This window comes from Neomonachus schauinslandi, chromosome 5, assembly GCF_002201575.2.
Source record: "Neomonachus schauinslandi chromosome 5, ASM220157v2, whole genome shotgun sequence".
NCBI classification, from domain to species: Eukaryota; Metazoa; Chordata; class Mammalia; order Carnivora; family Phocidae; genus Neomonachus; species Neomonachus schauinslandi.
The window spans coordinates 95,309,915-95,332,940 of NC_058407.1; the positions used below are offsets into that span (position 1 = coordinate 95,309,915).

The 23,026-nt window shown below is 44.2% G+C and overlaps 1 protein-coding gene, 1 non-coding gene and 1 pseudogene across 2 annotated transcripts; 2 read left to right on the forward strand and 1 right to left on the reverse strand.

The window, feature by feature from the left end:
• Positions 1-5,059: 5,059 nt before the first annotated feature.
• Positions 5,060-5,190, forward strand: LOC123324997. The gene has a single exon (XR_006540166.1). It is a non-coding gene; the product is annotated as a small nucleolar RNA SNORA63 (small nucleolar RNA).
• A 613-nt stretch (positions 5,191-5,803) lies between these two features.
• LOC110580763 lies at positions 5,804-6,847 on the forward strand (annotated as a pseudogene).
• Positions 6,848-7,751: 904 nt separating this feature from the next.
• On the reverse strand, positions 7,752-21,550 carry SLC2A3 (solute carrier family 2 member 3). Its single transcript, XM_021690811.1, has 10 exons — positions 21,386-21,550; positions 19,717-19,809; positions 19,014-19,174; positions 16,751-16,991; positions 16,105-16,267; positions 15,600-15,787; positions 12,818-12,922; positions 12,344-12,445; positions 11,678-11,881; positions 7,752-10,223 (listed from the first exon to the last, which is right to left on the reverse strand). Exons 1-10 carry the CDS (start codon positions 21,398-21,400, stop codon positions 10,008-10,010), a joined length of 1,488 nt encoding a protein of 495 aa, XP_021546486.1. The 5' UTR covers positions 21,401-21,550; the 3' UTR covers positions 7,752-10,007.
• Positions 21,551-23,026: the final 1,476 nt, after the last annotated feature.

Here is a 23,026-nt window from a genome sequence, read left to right on the forward strand (position 1 = left end):
CTTGAAAACATTCTAATTTGTATGAAGACAGTCTCAAAAGATCACATATGATTCAATTTATATGAAATTTTAAATATAGGCAAATCTATAGAGAAGAAGAAAGTAGATAAGTGGTTGCCTAGAACTAAGAGGAGGAAAATCAAAGAGGGTGGGGACACGAAAGGGGACTGACTTCTAAGGGGTACAAGTTTCTTTCTAAGGTGATTTCAGTAGTGGTTGAACAAATCTGTGAAAATCACTGAATTGTATCCTTTTTTTTTTTTTAAAGATTTTATTTATTTATTTATTTGACAGAAAAAGAGACGGTGAGAGAAGGAACACAAGCAGGGGGACTGGGAGAGGGAGAAGCAGGCCTCCCGCGAAGCAGGGAGCCTGATGCAGTGCTCCATACCAGGACCCTGGGATCATGACCTGAGCCGAAGGCAGACGCTCAACGACTGAGCCACCCTGGCGCCCCGAATTGTACCTTTTCAATGGGTGAACTTTATAATATATAAATTATGTTTTAAGAAACTGGCTTAAAAAACTGTTTAATAAAACGAAAATGAGGGGTACCTGGGTGGCTCAATCAGACTCTTGACTTTGGCTCAGTTCATGATCTCAGGGTCATGAGATATAACCCCAGGTTGGGCTCTTCACTCAGTAGAGTGTCTGCTTTTCTCCCTCTCCATCTCCCTCTGCCTCTCCCTATCCCATCCCACCCTCAGAGGCACATTCTCTCTCTCTCAAATAAATAAATCTTTTTAAAAAGTTAAATAAATTTGAAACATCTTTAATGGATTATTAGGCAGATATCCAACATAATTCAATAGGTAGATATTTTATTTGTATTTCCCTAAGGATTAATGATGCTGAATTTCTTTTTATGTGCTTATTGGCCATTTGTATACCTTCTTTAGTGAAATGTTTATTGAAGTCTTTGCCTGTGTTTTAATTGGCTCACTTGAGTTTTATTTTTTTATCACTTTTATTGCATTATAAAAGTTCTTTTAACAGTCCAGATAGGAATCTCTTACCAGATTTATGATTTGCAAAACCCATTCTGTAGGTTGTTTTTTCACTTTCTTGATAATGTGCTTTGAAGCACAAAAGTTTTTAATTTTGTTTGTGGGCTTGTAAAATAGTATAACCACTATGGAAAATAGTATGGAGGTGCCCCCAAAGTTTTAAAATACAACAGTGTATGATCCAGCAACCCCAGTTATGATATATATCCAAAAGAATTGAAAACAGGTTCTTGAAGAGATTTTTGCATACCCACGTTCATTAGCAGCACTATTCACAAAAGCCAATAAGTGGAAGTAACCCAAATATCCATCAATGGATCAATAGATAAACAGAATGTGGTATATATATCCGAGAGAATATTATTCAGCCTTAAAAAGGAAGGGAATTCTATCATATCCTACATCATGGATGAACTGTGAGGACACTATGCTAAGTGACATAAGCCAGGCACAAAAAGACAAATACTGTATGATTCTACTTGTATGAGGTATCTAAAGTAATAGAATACAGGGTGCCTGGGCGGCTCAGTGGGTTAAGCATCTGACTCTTTTCTTTCTTTTCTTTTTTTTTAAACTTTATTTATTTATTTGACAGAGAGAGACACAGCAAGAGAGGGAACACAAGCAGGGGGAGCGGGAGAGGGAGAAGCAGGCTTCCCGCAGAGCAGGGAGCCAGACGGGGCTCGATCCCAGGACTCTGGGATCATGACCCAAGCCGAAGGCAGACCCTTAACAACTGAGCTATCCAGGCGCCACATATGGTAACTATTTTACTTATAAACTCTACTTTTATTTATTTTGTCTTGTTTCTTCATCAAAACATGTTCTTTTCAAAATAGTTTTCCTCTGATACATACAAACGGTTCACAGATAAGGAAATGCAAAGGGCTCCTAACATGCAAAAAAATGCTCAATGTCATAATACAATGTAAACTTAGAAGTATAGGATCCCTTTCTCACTTCAGATTGATAAAGATTAAATACTTGTTGGGGTGCCTGAGTGGCTAAGTGAGTCAGGGGTCTGCCTTCAGCCCAGGTCATGATCTCAGGGTCCTGGGATGGAGCAGCCGTGGCCCACCCCCCAGCAGGAGCCTGCTTCTCCCTCTACCTCTGCCTCTCTCCCCGCCCATGCTCTCTCTTCTCAAATAAATAAATAAAATCTTAAAAAAAAAATTAAACACCTTTGGGACGCCTGGGTGGCTCAGTCGGTTAAGCGTCTGCCTTCAGCTCAGGTCATGATCCCGGGGTCCTGGGATCGAGCCCCAACATCGGGCTCCCTGCTTGGCGGGAAGCCTGCTTCTCCCTCTGCCTGCCACTCCCCCTGTTTGTGCTTTCTCTCCCTCTCCTTAATAAATACATAAAATCTTTTTTAAAAAAAAGATTAAACACCTTTTAATAAAATATTTTGGTAAATATATGTAGAAACTGGCACCCTTACACCTTATTGGCTACTTTATTCCAGTTCTTGAGTATAAAGAGACAGAGGTACCATGCCAGCTCCAGTTTTGCCAATTCATTCATTGGTCTCAATTTCCTCATTAAAAAAAAATGAAATTTGGATTTAATTTCTGAAATATATCTCATGTAACTCACATGATTCAGGTTTATCAATTAAGTCACTAAGCCGAGAGTAATCCAGGAAAGGTAGTTAAATTCACTTCATAATAAGACAGGTGAGAAATACCTGCATTGGAAGGTTTGCTGGGTTATGACCTGGACTAGAACCAGGTTTACGGTTCTGGGTTATGACCTGGTTAGAACCAGAAATCATCTTGAGGATCTTGAACAAAACGCAAGGCAGATGAGCGGTTTGCGGCCGTCCACGCCTGCGCAGTGAACGCGCGGCCGAAGCCCCGCCTCCCGCCGGGTCTGCGGTTTCCGCGACGCCAGGCGGGCCTCCAGCCGCGCCGCAGGGCAGGGCGGGGGGGAAGGGCGGAGGAAGTGGGCGGTGGCGTCCGTAGGGCCACGCCTGGGGCTGGAGAGGCTCAGGCCGGAAACCTGCGTGCTCGGTGCTCGCTGCGGGCAGCTGTCACGGAGGGAGCGGGGCGGCGACACGAAGGAGGAAGGTGGGCGCTTGGCGCGACCGTGGTCGCAGCTGTGCCGCCACAAATAGGGCCCGGATCCAGGACACAGATTTGATAACGAGGTGATTCGTTGGGGTCACTCTGGTAGTCGACACTCAAGGAGTTCTCCATGGTGATAGGATGGCGTAGGGAAGCCCCGGAACGGAGAGCCAGAGCTGGAGGACTGGGGCTCACCTGCGGCCTGGTCCCCACCTGCGGCCTGGTCCTCAGCATCTCGCAGCGCCAGGCTCCAGGCCCAGGGGCACTCCTTCTACCTCTCCCCTCCGCCCTTTCCCAGCCCTGGGCGGCCGCCACTAGCCCAACTTAAGCTGCAGCCATCCAGTTGGAACCTTGGCCAAAGGTTCGGCAACAAACACTTTACGCTCCAAAAAAAAAAAAAAAAAAAGTGGTACGGTTCAACTTGAATTTTATCGAAAGCACAGGTAGGCTTTGGGAGGTGTGGAAAGAGTAAATTCTCCCAACCCGGGACCACTTCAGCCAGCCAGCCACCTACCTAACATTTATTGTGCCAGTTACTGATTTTTTGCCTCTCGGCTCCAAATTCATCCTTCAGTACCTTTTGGTAATGGATGGAATTCCCTTAAATCATTTCTTCTTCTTCTTTTTTTTTTTTTAAGATTTTATTTATTCATTTGCGACACAGAGAGAGAGAGAGCATGAGCAGTGGGAGAGGCAGAAGCAGGCTTCCCGCTGTGCCAGGAGCCCGATGTGGGGCTCGATCCCAGGACCCCAGGATCATGACCCGAGCGGAAGGCAGACGCCCAACCATCTGAGCCACCCAGGCACCCCTAAATCATTTCTTCTTGAGAGTGTTAAGCACAGTGAAGTTTTCTCAGTAGATGGTGCTGTCAGGATACTGTAGGAAGAAGGGGGCGTGTCCTGCTGTTTCCAACGGCCACACCATAGATGACAAAGCATCTGGTGGCACCCTGCCCCAGTCATGCACCCAGAATGCATGCTCCATCAGTCACCTCACAGCCCCAGCCCATGTATGGCAATCACCTCCCACAAGGCCCCAAGTACTGTGCCCCTCTCCCCCCCATATTGGTGCCCCGACTGCCTCTGTACACTCACATAGCTGGCCACCAGCTGTGGCTCACCTGCACTTGTCTCCTGCTCCTCAGGCCACACCAGCTCTGGCTTGTGCAATCCAGCAAATTTCTCTGCTATCCAGTAGACTGCAACTATGCCTTTTCCAATAAGATCTGAACCTCAGGGGCACCTGGGTGGCTCAGTCGGTAAAGCATCTGCCTTCGGCGGGGGTCATGATCTTGGGGTCCTGGGATTAAGCCCTGCATTGGGCCCCCTGCTCAGGAGGAGCCTGCCTCTCCCTCTCCTTCTGCTGCTTGCACTGTCTCTCACTATCTCTCCCTCTCAAATAAATAAAATCTTAAAAAAAAAGAAAAGAACTGAGCCTCAGCTTTGGGGAGATGGCCTCTCTTCCAAGTGTGTCTCTCCTTGGATAATCTCCCTCAGCTCTAGGATACCATATTGAGTTCTCCTATCTATTATTTATTTTCCTTTTTTTTTTTTAAAATTAAACACAATTTTTTTAAAGTAGGCTCCATGCCCAATGTAGGGCTCGAAACCATAACCCCAAGATCAAGAATCACTTGTTCCACTGACTGGGTCAGCCAGGTGCCCCTCCTATTATTTTTTACTTACTCTTATTATAGCTTGATCTTTTTTTTTTTTTTAAAGTAATCTCTACATCCAGTGTGGGGCTCAAACTCACAACCCCAAGATCAAGAGTCACAAGCTCTTCTGACTGAGTCAGCCAGCACCCCAGCTTGACATTCTTTGTTTCACTTTCTCTGTTTAAACCATTGTGTAGTTTCTGTCTTCTGATAGGAACCAGCCAGACTGATAACACTTAATCAATTGTATGTCCAGCAGTGTTCGAGGCAGGAGTGAGACAGACAAGGTACTTGCTTTTTTTTTTTTTTTTTAAAGATTTATTTATTTGAGATGCAGGATCTAGTTACAATGTAGCTATAAAGTGCTGCCTTGTCTTTGCCCCCTGCTCAAAATAAAGCTGTTACCTTTCTAGCCCTGTCCGCCATGGTGCTTAGCAGCCAGGGATGCATGGTCTCAGACATGTTTACCAAGTAAAACACTGACTTGAGGGGCGCCTGGGTGGCTCAGTCATTAAGTGTCTGCCTTCGGCTCAGGTCATGATCCCAGGGTCCTGGGATCGAGCCCCGCATCGGGCTCCCTGCTCAGCGGGGAGTCTACTTCTTCCTCTCCCACTCCCCCTGCTTGTGTTCCCTCTCTCGCTGTGTCTCTGTCTGTCAAATAAATAAATAAAATCTTAAAAAAAAAAAATAAAAAAAAAAAAAAAAAAAAGATTTATTTATTTGAGAGAGAGAGAGCATGAGAGGGGGAGGGTCAGAGGGAGAAGCAGACTCCCCGCCGAGCAGGGAGCCCGATGCGGGACTCGATCCTGGGACTCCAGGATCATGACCTGAGCCGAAGGCAGTCGCTTAACCAACTGAGCCACCCAGGCGCCCCCAAGGTACTTGCTTTTGAGCTTATATTCTACAGAGGTTGTTAACTAAGACCTAACTCACAAGATAGACTGAGCCATACAAAATTTTGAGGCAGAATATTCTAAACACAAGGGGACAAGTGCAAAGAACCTATTGATAATGAACTTGATATATTTGAGAAACAGAAGGCCCATTGGGGCTAGACTTCTGTGAGCAAAGAGTAATGAAAGATGAAGTTGAAGAAGCAAACCTTTTAGGTAAAGTAACCAGAAGATATTTTTAGAGGGGTTTTGATAATGAATGAAAGCAGTCTACTCTAAGTTACACCAGGGTAATAGGAGTCAGCTGGGATGTATGGTCACCGAATTTACAGGCCACAGTAAAGGAGTCTGGATGCTATTTTAAGTGTGACAAGATGTAATCGGAAGGCTTTAAGCAGGGGAGTGACATGATCTTTTTGACTACTCTGGTTATTGGAGAATGGATTAAAAGAAAGCAAAGATGGAAAAAGGGATCTAATATCCCCAGAATTGTGGAGAATATGGTACAGTCACCAAGCTCTTTCAGGACGTTCAGGGTTTCATTGTCATTCCTAACATAAGAGTACCAGTGTGAAGATTGTTTGCCCGTAAGGAAGGCTTTATGGAGCTCATGCCTGGGCTAAATAGAAATAAAAAGTAGCTGCTTTTGGCTTTCAGCTCGGGGAGGAAAAGGTGCAACTTTCTTCGGTCATCCCGAATCCAGGTTCATCGACACCAGCCGCCTCCGCCACGCCACCTAAGTTCGACCTCAACGAGATCAAAGTCGTGTACCTGAGGTGCACCGGTGGCGAAGTCGGTGCCACGACTGCCCTGGCCCCGAAGATCGGCCCGCTGGGTCTGTCTCCAAAAAAGGTTGGTGATGACGTCGCCATGGCAACCGGTGATTGGAAAGGGTCTAAGGATTACAGTGAAACTGACCATTCAGAACAGACAGGCCCAGATAGAAGTGGTACCTTCTGCCTCTGCCCTGATGATCAAAGCCCTCAAGGAACCACAAGAGACAGAAAGAAGCAGAAAAACATTAAGCATAGTGGAAATATCACTTTTGATGAGATTGTCAATATTGCCCGACAGATGCGACACCGATCTTTAGCCAGAGAACTCTCTGGAACCATTAAAGAAATCCTGGGGCCTGCCAGTCTGTGGGCTGCAATGTTGATGGCCGCCACCCTCATGACATCATAGATGACATCAACGGTGGTGCGGTGGAATGCCCCACTAGTTAACTACAAAGGAAAATGTTTCAATAAAAGATCATTTGACAACCAAAAAAAAAATAAAAATAAAAAAAAATTAAAAAGTAGCTATTCAAATAGCTTTAGTAGGGATAGGGAAACATAGGGGAGGGAATAAAAGAAGTCCATAAATGTAAAGTCCATAAATGAAGGCATGAAGGTGTTAACCAGTGTTGAAGTGGGTGTGGGTGTTTGTGTGATCGGTAGGGGGCTTAAGTTTTATTTTCTGTAGTTGACTGGAAGCTACTGAAGGATCTTTTTTTTTTTTTTTAAAGATTTTATTCATTTTTCATGAGAGACAGAGAGAGGCAGAGGGAGAAGCAGGCTCCCAAGGAGCAGGGAGCCCGATGTGGGACTCTATCCCAGGACGCTGGGATCATGACCTGAGCCAAAGGCAGACGCTCAACCATCTGAGCCACCCAGGCGCCCAGCTACTGAAGGATCTTAAGTAGGATGGTGATATAAATGTATTATGGGGGCACCTGGCTGGCTCAGTTGGAGGGACGTGCAACTCGATCTTGGGGTTGTAGGTTCCAGCCCTACATTGGGTGTAGAGATTACTCAAAAATAAAATCTTAAATACATGTAATATGGATATCCTGACATCAGCACAGGATGAATTTCAGAGAGCAAGACCAGAGGGGAAAGGAAGAGAAAAGAATTCTCACTGGGGAAAGAAAGCAACACACTAAGGCTGTTCATCTCATCTGCATCATGAACAAGTACCACTATTTTCGTATGCATTAGACTCTTAGGAAGCTTACTCCAGGTAACAGGTACTGAGTGGCCAAACCAGGATTTAAAAGCTGATTTTGTTGTTACAGGAAGGACAAAAAAAAAAAAACAAAACCAAAAACCCAAACCAAACCAAAACAGCAAGCCCATGATATCATATGTACATTCAGAATTTTTATTTCAAAACAAAGAACCACAGTAACATTAATAATAGAAAATCCATTTGGAAATATTCACAATCTGGTCACTGAGAAATGGGAAAACTTCCACACAGCATTACTGCCAACCCACTGGTTTTGAGGAGCCAGAAGTCGAGGTGCAGTTAAAGTCACCTGTTGAACCAAGCCCCATTTCATATAAGCTGTTTTTTTCCCCAAAACGCTCAGTGATCAGGGGGAACAGTGAGAACTGGTGACTAAAATACTGTCGTAGGCAAGGGTTTGGCTAAAGGGTCTGAAGTATGTAAGCACCAAGGAGAGAAAAGGTGATCAAGCAACATATGGAAGAAGGAAGACAGTAGGTGTCATGGGGCCCAATCTCCATTTATAAAAATACTGGGAAACTAGATGATTGTACGGGTGTCCAAGACCTGGAGCAAGTGTACATCCCTCCACCTCATCTGGCTCTCTCAAATGCTCCAGAATTAGAAGTCTTCAGTTTGTTTCTTACCCCTTAAAAGAAAGGCTCCTTCTCCCCTACGACTCCCCTCCAAGAGGCCACATGTTCTGATCTCACATTTTCCTTTCATACTGCCATTGTCTGGGTCTAGAGGGAGGCAGAGTCCTCCACCCTCAATCTCAAGATTTAAGGAGTTCTCCCCCCAACTGTCCAGCAAGGAAAGGTAGCCAGACGCGTCTGAACTCTGAAGTCTGGAATAAAACCGTAGATGCAAATTCCACCCAGCGGAGGCAGTGTTATTTATATACATAGAGATGAGTTTGAACACGTTCTATTTAAAAAGGGGCTGTAGGTACATAAAGGACACAAGTTACCAGTCATCTACTTCCACCCAGAGCAAAGTGACAGTGCACATACATTCATACTCTCTCAAGTGTGGGCTACACTGCACATTTACTCATATTATCCCAAACGTATGGTCCCCTAAGGGCACTTGACGTCGTACTATGCAAATATGGTAACAGAACAAGCATGCGATGACCCTTAGCAACAACATACTTCAACTAGATAATCGTTCAGGAAAAATCCTCTCCCAGAGCTGAGGTTACAAATTCCAAGTTAGTTTATGAACATTCTTCTCTGAATTCTTTTAAAGCTATGGCTTAAAATATCAACAACTAAAATCTCCTAAAGAACAAATGGAGAAATACAGAACCTCTACCAAGAACCACTGTTTTGGGTTGCTCATTTGGAAGGTTCTCCCACCAGGCAGGTATTAGGAATACTTTAACCCCCACCCCTCACAATGAGTCCACCATAAGGGGAAGAAGTTGTTTTGTCCAGTGAGGGGATAAAGAATATCTAGAAATAACCTTCCCTTCTCTGGACTCCAGCCAAAATTAGAACCCAACCACCATTAGCTATAATGCCCATCTTAATAACCCTAGATTTCAAGTAACACTACATATAATGTTAAACAAAGAAAAAAGTTCTAAAGGTAACCAGTAGCTTCTTAATACAGGCACATCACTTTTCTGAGAAATTAAACTTGAGAGTTTCCACCTGAAGGTTAAGAGGCAACGTGCAAACTTCACACACCCCATCAGGTACCCTCTGAGAACACGTTATACTTCTCCCTGAAACTTCCCCTTATTGCACCTCGACCTCTCCAGTATCAAATCTTCTACCCTAGAACCTCTCTTCAAGCGCCTCCCTCTATCCTCAATTTCCTTCTGTTTTCATTTGGTAAAATTATTTTACGCTTAAAAAAATAAATATTTATGCAATAAAACCAGAAGATAAAATAAATAAAACTCACGTTAATTTGCTCTGCAGAGCTGTATGGAAGCGAGAAAGGTGCTCTTATTTAATCCCTCTCTGCCGTCCACACTCATATAGATCTGCTTCCTGGGAAGTCTGGGGTCGGGGAAACTGCACCTCACTCTTACTCCCCTCCCCTATTGGCCCTGGTGAGGCCCTATTAGAACCCAAGGGAGGAAGAGACGACAATGCTGTCAGATGGCAAGTGGCCAATTCCTCCTGAAATGAAGGTAGGTTGGCTTGGTCTCTCCTAAACAGAAGAGAATGTCCAAGAAATGAAATGTTTCGAAAGCCATTGAAGATAACAACTAACTCCTGCACTGGGTTCCTCTGAGTGCTCATGGAGTGTGTGGGAAGAGAAAGGAATCAAGTAGCAGCATTCAGAAACAGTCCTGGGTTATAAGCTGATGAGGTCTCTCCCTCATCTGGGGAGAGGTTGCTTTTCCATGTTGGGAGGGAGGCGGGAAGGAGGCATGGCTTAGACGGTGGCGGTTTCCTTCATGGGCTGGATGCTGTTCATCTCCACAATGGGGCCTTTCTCGGCTCTGTTACCCTCCCGAGCCTGTGCCTCGAAGGCTTGTGTGATTTCCTCAAAAGTCCTGCCACGAGTCTCAGGGACTTTGAAGAAGGTGAAGACCAAGAAGACAATGAGGAAGCCGGTGAAGATGATAAAAACATAGGCTCCTAAATAGAACTAGTGAAAAGATACAGAAAAAGGAGTGTCAGTGTAAATTCCGGTCATTGCCAAACCCCTTCCCTTCCCATCCATTTCTAGGAGGCTTCGGGACACAACCCTTCCACATTTAACAAGAACATGTAGTCTTCCTTGGTATTTTTTTAAAAAAGATTTTATTTATTTGACAGAGACACAGTGAGAGAGGGAACACAAGCAGGGGGAGCGGGAGAGGGAGAAGCAGGCCTCCTGCGGAGCAGGGAGCCCGATGCGGGGCTCGATCCTGGGACCCTGGATCATGACATGACCTGAGCCGAAGGCAGACACCTAACGACTGAGCACCCAGGCGCCCCTTCCTCGGATGTTTATGATGCCATTGCTCACTTACTATATTTCCCTGCAATTCTGCGTCATTCCTTTCCCTATTCATTAAAGATCCCTGCTTCCAAATACCTATTGAGTATTTTAGGACTTTTTTTTTTTTTCCTTTATTTTATTTATTTGTCAGAGATAGAGCACAAGCAAGCAGGGGGAGAAGCAGGCTCCCCGCTGAACAAGGAGCCACACGTGGGGCTTGATCCCAGGACCCTGGGATCAAGACTTGAGCTGAAGGCAGACGCTTAACCGACTGAGCCACCCGGGCGCCCCTAGGACTTTTGATGATTATTTTTAAAATCCAGGTTTCTGAAAGACTCATAGAAATAGGAAATGCATTCTAGAAGTTCACTGCAAGTGCCTTTATTTAAGGAACCAGCTCCAGGTCATTTTATAATAGGACCTACACCTCACTCATTCATTAACATCCTATGATTATTCGTGAGCCTTTAAGGTCATGAAGTCACTAATTCAAATTGTGGATTTTAAGTGTTGGTCTGGAATCCTTTGGGATTCATCTCAATCATTGTATCTAGGCAAAACTATGCCTGTAATCACCTCAGACCAGTGGTCTTTTAAAAGTTCCCAGTTGTGGGGTACCCGGCTGCCTCAGTCAGTAGAACATGTGACTCCTGATCTCCTCCAGGTCTTGAGTTTGAGCCCCATGTTGGGGGTAGAGTTTACTTTAAAAAAATAAAAGTTGCCAGTTTTGCCCTCCTGCTTCAATCTTTTTTTTGCTACCATTCCTTCTTTTTCTATATGCCATTGAAAATGAGAAAAAAAATCTGGTTTAAAACACTTGATATCTGGGGCGCCTGAGTGGCTTAGTTGGTTGAGCGTCCAACTCTTGGTTTCGGCTCAGGAGATCAAGCCCTGGGTCAGATTCCATGCTTAGCGCAATGTCTGCTTGAGATTCCCTCTCTCCCTCTTCCTCTGCTCCTCCCCCTCCCACATTCAGTCTCTCTAAAAAAAACCCCACAAAAACAAACCCCACTTGATATCTAATCCTCTGTGGTGTCAGTTACCAAATTTTAAACCTGTCGGCTTAAGTGAGCTGGTTTCAAGATGGGCTTGGTTGAGTTTTGTTTGAATTTACTTACTGCAGCTGAAGGGAAGAGGAGCCCAACCAGGAAGTTGGAGGTCCAGTTGGAACAACCAGCTACTGCCATTGCAGCTGGGCGGGGTCCTTGGCTGAAGAGTTCGGCCACAATAAACCAGGGAATGGGGCCTGGGCCAATTTCAAAGAAGGCCACAAAGACCAAGACAGCCCCGATACAAACAAAGCTCATCCACTTATAGTCATCCTAAATTAGGAAGGAACAAAGGAAAGTTAGTAGTCAAGACATCTCGACCTGGATAGATCTAGCCTCCCAGCTATGAGGACTGACTGATAATGAAAAGCTCCCTGTCTGGGGTACAATGGAGTTCTTCGACTTAGAGTCAAAAGCCCTGGGTTTTTGAATTCTAGCCTTGTGCTCACACATGTGTCATTTTGCACTAAGATCATTTCATCACCGGTAAAATGGGAATAATTACCTCAAGATTACTTGAAGAATTAAATTACATAAGGTATTTTACAAGCTGTATGTTATATAGATGTAAGAATTACAGCAGTTTAATTACTTATCTCTGAGGATTCACTTTTCTTAAAACTCTGGGCATGTGACTTTATGGATCTCCATCTCACTTTTCCCACCCATGTCAGAGTCACCTGTAACCTCTTCTCTCTCCTTCCCCTCCCTTTCCTTCACTTAAAGAGCACTCACCTTTAGTAACAATGAGATGGTCATAAAGATGGAACAAACAGCCATCCCTCCAAGGCCAGTCATATGTAGAGTCCTCCTCCCTACCCTTTCCACCAGAAACAGCTAAAAGAAGAATAATATAACATAAAATTTCTGCTTTCCCTTTCATGAAAACACTGTATGAACTACCTGAATCTGCCTTACCAATAGCAGGATACTTGGTATAGTCACACGTCCCCTTTTAGTTGAGTTTCAAGCATCCTACAAATCTTTTATACCTCCCTCTTTCTCACTCACTTCGTATTTGCTTGGAGAGAGTGAAGACTACTTATACCCATCATTCAATAGCTCTTCTTCCCCAAAGAAGAACGAAACAACCACAAAGGTTTAAATGATGGTAGGGAGGGAGATGGAAGGACACAAAACCGATCTTTGAACATGTGTAGGAAGAATGCCCCTCCTCCTGCCCCCAAACTATCACACCATCCAACTTACAGAGACAACAGTGAAGATGGTATTAACCACACCCGCGCCGATGGTGGCATAGATTGGCTCCTGAACACCTGCATCTTTGAAGATTCCTGTTGAATAATAGAACACCTAATAGGAAACAAAAGATGTTGCAATTCTGAAACAGCAGCTGTGCACCGCAGTTAAAGAGAACCCTCAGAAAAATACACTCAAAGTCCCAGGAGGTTAAGGAGTCCTTTCGGGGTTTTTTGGTTCAATCAGTGTCTTTTCTGCAAAGAAATCATTTTCTCTATCTTATCTCTTTCTTAGTTCTCAATTCTAGCTACTTGTTTCCATTTCTCCTTCAATGTTTATTCCTCCTGTTCATTGAAGTCTCCTCCTTACATCTATTAACTTAGATATAATGATTAAGCTTTTTTGGTTTGTTTTAAAGTTTGGTGGTGGTTTTTTTTTTTTTTTTTAAAGTAATCTCTACACCCAACATGGGGCTGGAACTCAAGACCCCAAGATCAAGAGTCACATGATTTTCCAACAAAGCCAGCCAGCAGCAAGTTCCTCAATTAAGCTTCTTCAATGGACAATTCCTCTAACCCTTAAAACAGTGATAGGCACACACTGATATCCTAATTTGACAGCGAAGCCAACTGAGGAGTAACCTCAGCTTGCTCTTGTTATTAGAAACAGAACTTGGGCTGGAATCCCTAGCCCTCGGTCCTTTCCAAGTGTTTCAGGAAATGACACTGGCTATCATTTTAATTTAATATGTACTATTAAGTAAGCTACTGTTTATACTATTTTTTATTATTTGCTGGTCAGCATGCTGAAATGTAGGGTTGCTACAGCTACCACAGTTAAAGAGATGTCAAAATATTGAACTCAGACCTCAAGGTAACAAGAGAACAGGATCTAGATCATCATGACCCAACCTAGATCAGGTTTGGGTCAAGAGTTTATTATTTCATCCAGAGTGTTTGCCTCTAGAGTTGTATTCATCAGACTTTTTGATGAATATACGTTGTCTACTCTGGGTTACGTTCTCAAGAAACAACTCTCCAAATACCTACAACCTCAGACAGAAACGATGTATATTTGTGTTTTCTAAAATAGGACTAATAAGGCTGTACTTTTTTTTTTAAAGATTATTTTTGGGGTGCCTGCGCTGCTCAGTTGGTTAAGCATCTGCCTTTGGCTCAGGTCATGATCCCGGGGTCCTGGGATAGAGCCCCACATTGGGCTCCCTGTTTAATGAGGAGTCTGCTTCTCCCTCTCCTTCTGCCCCCACCCCCGCTCGTGTTCTGTCTCAAATGAATAAATAAGATTTTTTATCCCTACACCCAATGTGGGGATTGAACTCAACCTCAAGATCAAGAGTCACATGCTCTATTGACTAAGCCAGCTAGGCACCCCACAGTGATTTTTATTTTTTATAAATTTTTATTTTACTTTATTTATTTATTTGTCAGAGAGAGAGCACACAAGGGGGGGGGGGGGCAGAGGGAGAGGGAGAAGCAGACTCCCTGCTGAGCAGAAGTCCAATGTGGAGCTCGATCCCAGGACTCTGGGATCATGACCTGAGCTGAAGGCAGCCGCTTAACAGACTGAGCCACCCAGGCGTCCCCCCACAGTGATTTTTAAAATGACAAAATTTGAAACTGGGATCCATCAAAATCATCGCAGCGGTTATTCTTCCTCCCAATTTCTGATTATCACAGCCTCTAACCCTTTATGAAAAGCACTGCTATTTTCAAATACAAATAACCTTCTTGTGTGTTAGGGAGAAATGGCCAAGGACCAACTTACTATTTTGAGCATTTGTGGCAAATGCTTTGCTACAGAATGATCTAATCATATTGATCAAGACTGAGGAGAGACCCTCTGGGCATGAATCGGAACAAGAGTGCTTCACATCCAAAAATTTTATCTGCAAATGGACAGAAGGTATAGGAATATCCTCTCTTACTACCACTAGGATCCAAAAGCTGGAAGGTAGTATCTGCCTTAGAGATAATAGAATTCAAGCTACCTGCCAAATGTCACCTTCCATTTTGCTCCCCACTTTCAACTATCAGAGTCACTATTCTGGTTGTAACTACACAGACAGAATAGTAAGGCCCGGTCTATCTGAAGTTCCCAGTGTATCCCCCAGACCTTTTGAATTCATTTCCTACTTATTCCCCAGGGCTTTACAATGATATTTTTTAGACTGTGAAGTCCTGGAAAAAAGCCACAGCATGTAAATTCTTGGATCTACTTTAGTTGTATGGCCTGCCTTATCACTGGTGACATCAGATAACACTGATCAGATTTGTAAAAGACAACTGGAAATAAAAAATGAGTGGTCAGAAAGAGGATTACTGAAAAGTAGATAAATGTGTCATGTCCTACATACTGAAAGAAGTTTGAAAGAGGACAATGTTAACCCTAAGTTCCAAGACAAAAGGTGATGAATTTTTCGTTTTATTATTTATTTTCTTATTTTCCCACATGGGAAACACGTACTGCAGATAAAATTTTAAAGAAATAAAAACAGGCATACCCGCCTGGCTCAGTAGGAAGAGCATGCGACTTTTGATCTCGGGGTTGTGAGTCCAAGCCCCAGATTGCAGTGTAGAGATTATGTAAATAAACTTAAAATACAAAACCAAGTCAAAACCTAGATAATCAGTATTTCTGGAGTGGCTGCTGCGTGGCGAGCATCATGGGGACTCTGTAGGTTTAAGGAGGTGAGCAGGCGTCCTCACTCGGCCCCTCGGGGAGGTGTGTGAAGTGTGTGCGGGACCCCCTGGGACACAGAGTAGCTACTCACAGCATTGATTCCAGACAGCTGCTGGGACAGCTGGAGCATGATGGAAATCATAATGGGCTGCTGGTAGCTGCGTGATCTGAAGAGCTCCACCACCGTGGCTTGCTTCTCTTGTGCCATCCTCGTGCTCTCATCTTTCATCTCCTGGATGTCCTGAGTCACGTCCTGGGTGCCCCACAATCGCTGGAGGACTGGTCAAACAGACAGACAAACAAAGGATAAAGATAAGGAGCTGTCCCAACTTCATTTTCCCTATAACACAGCTGGGAAGAAGCCACACGCAGATGAGCCCTGGATATGGCTTATCAATTAGCATCTGTGCCTTAACCTGCTTCTCACTCCACTCTTTAGGGGTGGAAAGTTTCTGACTCCAGAGCAATCAGGAAAGTCTCCAGCTTGGGTCCAGAGGGGCCAGAAAAGGAGCGGACAAAACACAGATCCAAAGCCCTCATCCTGAAACAAACCACAACCCCAAAATTCCTACAGCGAAGGTGTGAAGGATACTCACTCTCCCTAGCACTTTCCTCCTCCTTTCTGTTGATGAGCAAAAATCTAGGACTCTCGGGGCAAAACGGAAGGGCTGCACTTTGCAGGACAGCTGGAATGATGGTGAAGCCCAAAAGCAGGGGCCAAAGCTCTTCAGTCCCCATGATGACTTTCAAACCAAAGATCTAGAAACCAGATAAAGATGATACTTTATAAAGCTCATACTTTATATAAGCCACAAGTCAGTTAAAAAAAAATTCAGGGTGCCTGGGTGGCTCAGTCGGTTATGCATCTGCCGTTGGCTCAGGTTATGATCCCAGGGTCCTAGGATCCAGTCCACACTGGGCTCTCTGCTCAGCAGGGAGTCTGCTTCTCCCTCCGCCCCAGCCCTCCTCCCCTTATGTGCGCGCTCTCTCTTGCAAAAATAAATCAGAAAAAAATTTCAGAAAATCATCCATTCTTTTACCACAGGAAAAGATAAATTCTGTTTCTTCTCCTTTCTCTACCCTGCCTGCTTCTTTAGCCACCTGTGCGCTATAGTAATAATAATACCTGAAACTTACATATAGTTGAACATACGTCAGATATTCCTGAGAGCTTTATCTATGTTGTTAACTTATTTAATGAGCCAAGAAACTAACACGCATTAAGTATGAGTTCTAGAGTACCTGAGCCACCAGGATCCCGATGACGATGCCCAGCTGGTTGAGAGTGCCAAAGGCCCCCCGTAGGTCAGTGGGAGAGACCTCTCCAATGTACATGGGCACAAAACCTGTGCAGAGGCCGCAGAAGAGGCCAATAACCAACCGGCCCAGGATTAGCATTTCAACCGACTCGGCTATTTTGCAGAACCCCATAAGGCAGCCACCAGCGACAGCCAAGAGGTTTACAATGAGCATTGAATTGCGCCTGAAAAGGTTAAAAGACAAGAGAAGTTAGCAAAATAGGCCAGGCCGGAACTTCTCTCTTTCCTTATCTCTCTACCCTTTCTCCAGGCTCATATTATCTACTCTTCCAGTTTTAAGTTTTCCTTTCTGTTATCAGAACATTTCTAGTTGGGGTAAGATCAATGGTTCTCACACCTCTGTAGGCATAAAACTCACCTAGAGAACTTGTTTAAGATTCTTTTAATTCCCAGCGGTAGCCAAGATTGTAGCAAGCACAAAGGCCAGTAGTTCTCAAAGTTGTCCACAAACTAACAGCATCAGCTAGAAATCGGCAAGAAATTAAAATTGTCCCACCCCACCCCAATTTACTAAATCATTAGGTTTGACTTTGGGACGGAGCCCAGCAATCTGTTCCCAAAAGCTGTCCGGGTGATCTGATTCTAGCTAAGGTCTGAGAACCACCGCCCTGGGCAATTCTCATACAGCTGGTCCACGAACACACTCAAGAGAAATTTCTGGACCCGTGCTGAAATTTTTATGCTTCTTACTGCATTTTGTTGTAATATAGTTACTTAGATGGCACCAGCATACTAATGAGAACAGATTTCAGACAAAAGTTTTCTACGCCCAAAAAGGTAGACAGTTTCAGCTCTCCGGCTCTCGGCTAGCCTGTGGTGAAGGCCATTTACAGTAAGTATTGATAGCCAGTATAAAATAATAAATTACTGCATCTATGTGTTAAACGTGGGAGGCAAAGCCACGGAAACAACTAGAGAAAGACGGAAGTAAGAGATTAACAGTGAAAAATTACTGCAGATGTTTGGAAGATACTTCTGGGACTCTGCCCTTGGGTGGCTTGCTGGAATTACCCGGGGAGTTCTGAAACGCTGGTACTTTTTTTTTTTTAAATTATGTTATGTTAATCACCGTACATTATATCATTAGTTTTTGATGTGGTGTTCCATGATTCATTATTTGCATATAACACCCAGTGCTCCATGCAAAACGTGCCCTCTTTAAAACCCCCCCCCCGGCCACCCCCCCCCCCCCCCCCCCCCCTCTAGAACCCTGTTTGTTTCTCAAGAGTCCATCATCTCTCACGGTTCATCTCCCCCTCCTATTTCCCCCCCTTTATTCTTCCCCTCCTTTTATCTTCTTCTTTTTTAACATATAATGTATTATTTGTGAAACGCTGGTACTTTTAAAAGCTCCCTGGGAGATCCTAAATGCGCAGCCAAAGGAGAGAACCTGCTGTAAAGAGAAAAATTTCATCCTTCATTCTCACTTTTACCTTTCTCTGCATTCCTTTCCTGGTTTCCCTACTTCCTCTATCAGGTTCTTTTGCCAATAAAATAAAGATAGGAAGAAAGTCATTGAATTATGGGAGGGCCACATTAAAATTTCAATGACTTTAGTAGACACAAGGTGGCCTCAAAAATGCAAACACAACAAACACCAAACATTATCAAATAAAATGGGTTGCTTTTAAATTTTTTTAGAAGTTGAATTTCATTTGTGTTTCCAGAACGTCTAAATTAGCAAATGAAATGGTTTCTTCACCAGTCATTACTGAAAGTATTCTGCTAAGACATTTTATGAAGTCAGCAAGAATAAGAAGATTCAATTTTCTTTTGGGGGACAAAAATGTCAGTTATTTGGCCATTATCCACATTTGCCACAGGCCAAGGATTATAAAATGTTTCCTCCCAATCCTGCTTTGTAAACACAAGCATGAAATCCCAAATTTTTCAAGAAAAGCAAACAAATTCTGACCTTGTAAATCAAGTAGGTTTCTGGGAAATTCCATGGTGCACTTTATTACAGAGAGTACTGAATTAGCTTCAGCTGGACTCAAAGGCTAATCTCTTGATGGGCAGCCGAGCTCCAAGCAGCCCTATTCAGTACCAGTTGGCCTAAATTTGCCTCTGCAGGAATTTGGGATGCTCTCATTCAAATGCATCATCACCTCCCCATCCTAATTCTCAATACCTGTTCTCAATGCAACCAGTATAGCCCCCGTCCTTGCCCAGTTTCTGGTCAATACCTGCCAAAGCGGTTGACAAAGAGTCCAACGGAGAAGGAGCCAATCATACCACCAACGGAGAAGATAGCCACAGACAAGGACCAGAGCGAAGTGAGTAATACCTCACTGGGAGGGTCTTCCAACCTCTCCTCCAGGGTATAATTGAGAAAGTCCTTTATGATCTGCCAATTAAAATGATTGGTGGGCAGACAGATTATTACAGCTGAATGAGAAGGGGCAAATATCGGGGATCTTCCCCTCCCTAAGAAAACAGCATTACAATTACTGGTAGAGAATCAAGTAAATGAATGGGTGGGGATGGAAGAGATAGAGAACCTATTGGAGGTTCATGGTAGCTCTGAAAAGAACAATTTTGATTTGTCCTGAAAATCCCAGTAGGTAGTTAGCACTGATGTTCAGTGACTACCCCAGTCCTCCCCTAAGACCCTCCCACCCTCCTTGTAACTAACCCCTGAGGGATAATAAAGGAAGTGTATCACAATAGCGTGACGGGAAGAATGGATACAGTCCAGTCAAGGGTATGGGCAGCAACTGAACTTTTTGCTTTTATGATTCAGTTAGACTTCCCCACCAGTGTTATTCTGCCTCTTCAGCCTTCACCAAGCTAGATATCAAGTTTGTCTGAAATTCTTCGTTCTTGAAACCCTACTTAAAGGAATAATTTCCCTATTCCAAATTCTAACTCTGGTCACCTGGCACTCACCATCTCAGGAGCATTGATGACTCCGGTGTTGTAGCCAAACTGGAAAGAGCCTATTGTAGCAATGGAGATGGCAAAGATCAGAGGCGCTGTGACCTGGGGTTGAGGGGGGAGAAGGAAGAAACAGTCCTTAAAGCTCTCGACTGATGATTGTCTCTTATTAATGAAGGAGAGATATTAGGAGCACTCGGCCTATGAGTGGTATGAAAAGAACAAAAACTTAACGAAATTTAGGTAACGAATGGGGGGAACACAAAAGAACAAATTATACTGAAGAACTTCTCCAGAGATATACAGACAACCTCGTAAACTTGGGACAAGTGGCAAGAAAATTTGGGAAGAAAGTTAAGAGGAACTGGGTTAACTGGCTTCAAACTATTAAAAAAAAGCAAGCATAGAACTGCAGGGAAAGAAAGCCTTGGGATTCCTAAAAATGGATTCTTTTGGAAACAGCTAGATCCAGTGCCGTCTCCTCCTGTACCCCAGATCCCACTGAAGCCCAGAGTGGTGGTGGTGGTATCTTCACCACTGGGCTGTTCTTAGCGCTCTGGATAATGTAAACTACAAAATCTACCCAGGGTATCCTGGTCCCCGTTTACTTCGTTTTGTACCACTACCCCCACCCAGCAGGGGGAGAGCACAAGCTCACTCCCAACCTAACAGACCAGAGATGTGGTGGGGAGGAGGGAGTCATCTCTCACCTTGCTGGGAGTAATTCAAGCGTGTGTTTATCTTAGATTTCCAGCTCTAGGTAAGCTCAATTTTTATGGCTGAGGACATCCTTCCTTGCCTTAAACTCCGTCCCCTTTTAGGTTAGACGGACTGGCCAGCCAGAAGTTTCAGTTCTCCAAGTTGACCTCCCACCCCAGACAACCTGGTGTTAAGTACCCGAGTGGCCCCCGCCTGCACACAGCTCTTTCTGTTTAATCCATTTCTCATCAGTAATGACCTCTTCCTTTCTGCCTCGCCTCATCATTTACTATTCTTGAGGGCCTTTTTCTCCTCCCTGTTTTTTCATCCCTTCTCTTACCTTCCTTCGTTTTCAAGTCAGTTTACCTTGGTGACAATGATTTTCTCCCAGCAAATATACTGCATACGTAACATACAGTAACACATTAATGTATCGTGCATTCACAATCACAACCACAATCGGTACAACTGGGATTCTCTCTTAGTATCCACAGACTTGTATACGTTATAGAATAGATGGCTGGACATTGGCCCATTCCCTCAAACAAATCCCAGGTCCTTTCAAGGTTTAATGCTTCCAGAGGAATCTTCCTGCTGGCTCATGAGACCCACACTTGTAATCAACACAGCCAAGCAGCCTGGAACACTCAACCATCTCACCCCCAGATCCTCAGCAGCATGTGATTATGTTAAAAGACAAAACAAAACAAAACCACCAACAACCCTGAGAAACATACAAAACTTCCCCAGGTGACTCTCCCTGTGACAGGAAGGTGAGTGGGACGAGGATAAGTCCTTTACAGGCTGTGACATCCAAAGAAAACTAGAGGAACCATGGCATCACAGGCTGGAGAAGAAATGAAAAGGCCTGAAGGTGGCTAGATGACTTAGAATAAAACAGAGCGCAGCAATCTCCATTAATGTCGGCCTTTCTGAGTGTACCCCAAACAAGCAAAAATAACTGTAATTGTATTAGTCTTACCTTCTGTGTCCCCATGGCCCTAATTCGATTCTTTTCCAATCTTCAACAAAGATCTAGGAGTGGGAATCCCAGAGACACCTCTTCCAGTCAACAAAGTCTCCAAAATGTCCTTCTCGGCAACAAGTTTTATTCCCGGTGGCCAGCACCAATGCACATCTCACCCTCACTCACCGTTAGTGCGCTCCAGCCACGCATTTATAATCTCTGCAAAGGGTGGAGCCTGCAAGGGAGACTAGCCACCCACCGCCCCAGCCCCACCCCATACCGGCTCGAAGGATCCCGTGACCTCTCGGAATTTTGTGACCTCAAACTCTGTCCCCGCCCTAGGCAACAATTCCCTCCCCCCCCCCCCCCCCCCTTTTAAAACCACATCCTATACCCTGCCCCCTGTTTTTTTTTTGTTTTTTTTTAAGCTCATCCTCCTTCCCTCTTGTAATAGCTGCAATAGCCTCTTAGTTTCACAGACAAAATGCTACCAGAAAAGCCTGGAGGGAGGGCAAATTCACTTCAGTTTTTGCTCTCGCATCTGCTGGGAATTAAGCCAATCTATAAAGAGATGAGACTAAATGCTATTTATATAAGATAAAGTCGACTGGGTGCTACTCTCTGAGAAGTTAAGGTTGTTTGAAGGAGTGTAAGCAGAAAGATTCACAATGCTATGAATTTATCAGCTGCTTTTTGATTATAGGCTGGGTCTACAATCTTGAAGGGAAAGGAAGGGCAGTCTGGAGAAGAAAAGCTAGCAAGGGAAGAATTGGGCCAGTTTTTGGCTCTCCTTGTCCTCTGATTAGCACAATCTCTCCTGGGAGGAAGAAAACCTCAGTATCTGGGAGCCAGACCAACTCTCCTGGGCTGCAGGAAGGAGAGAATCAACTAACTGCTTATGGGATACAATTCAAACTCCTTAATATGGCATTCACCCTACCACCTATTCTGAATCCTACCCATTCTGCAATGTTTTGCCTCAGTCTCAGGTTTATAGCATCTAGAGATGGAACCATGACCAAATTCAGTTAAATAGGTGTTTGCTGCGTGCACACTACATGTCAGTTACTCTCCAAGAAGTTGGGGATTCATCAGTATGTAGGACAAAAAATGTCCTGGCTTTTAAGGAATTTATAGCATTTCCCTTCTTATTCTGTTAGGAGTTAGTTGGACAGTTAGGTGGTCAGGGTCCCCAACAAGAAAATATGGAGTCAGGGCAGCTAAAATAAAATTGCACTGACATCCTGTTCTGCAGCTTAGACAGGACTACACTATTTTGCTTTGCAGCCTTTGCAGAAATGACTTCTGCAAAACGTCCTAAAATAAGACAATTAACCACAAAGCACTTGTCCCTATCACGGGCAAGGGATAGTTAAGACATAAGCCCCCAGACATCAAAAAAGACTATCAGCATAGAGACATTAACCTAATAGACAGATTTCCTGACCATAGCCCTAATTGGCACAACTCAGCACACGCTGATTGCTTAAGATAATTCCTCAAAAGAGCTCACAAAAACCCCTAAACTTAGAAACTCTGGGGGCAACCCATTCAGGGCCCATCCCCCTTCCACCCCGGGAGGTTTCTCTTACTCAATAAACTTTTCTTTGCTGCCCACCAGTCTTCGTCTTCGAAGCTGCATGACCAAGGACCTCA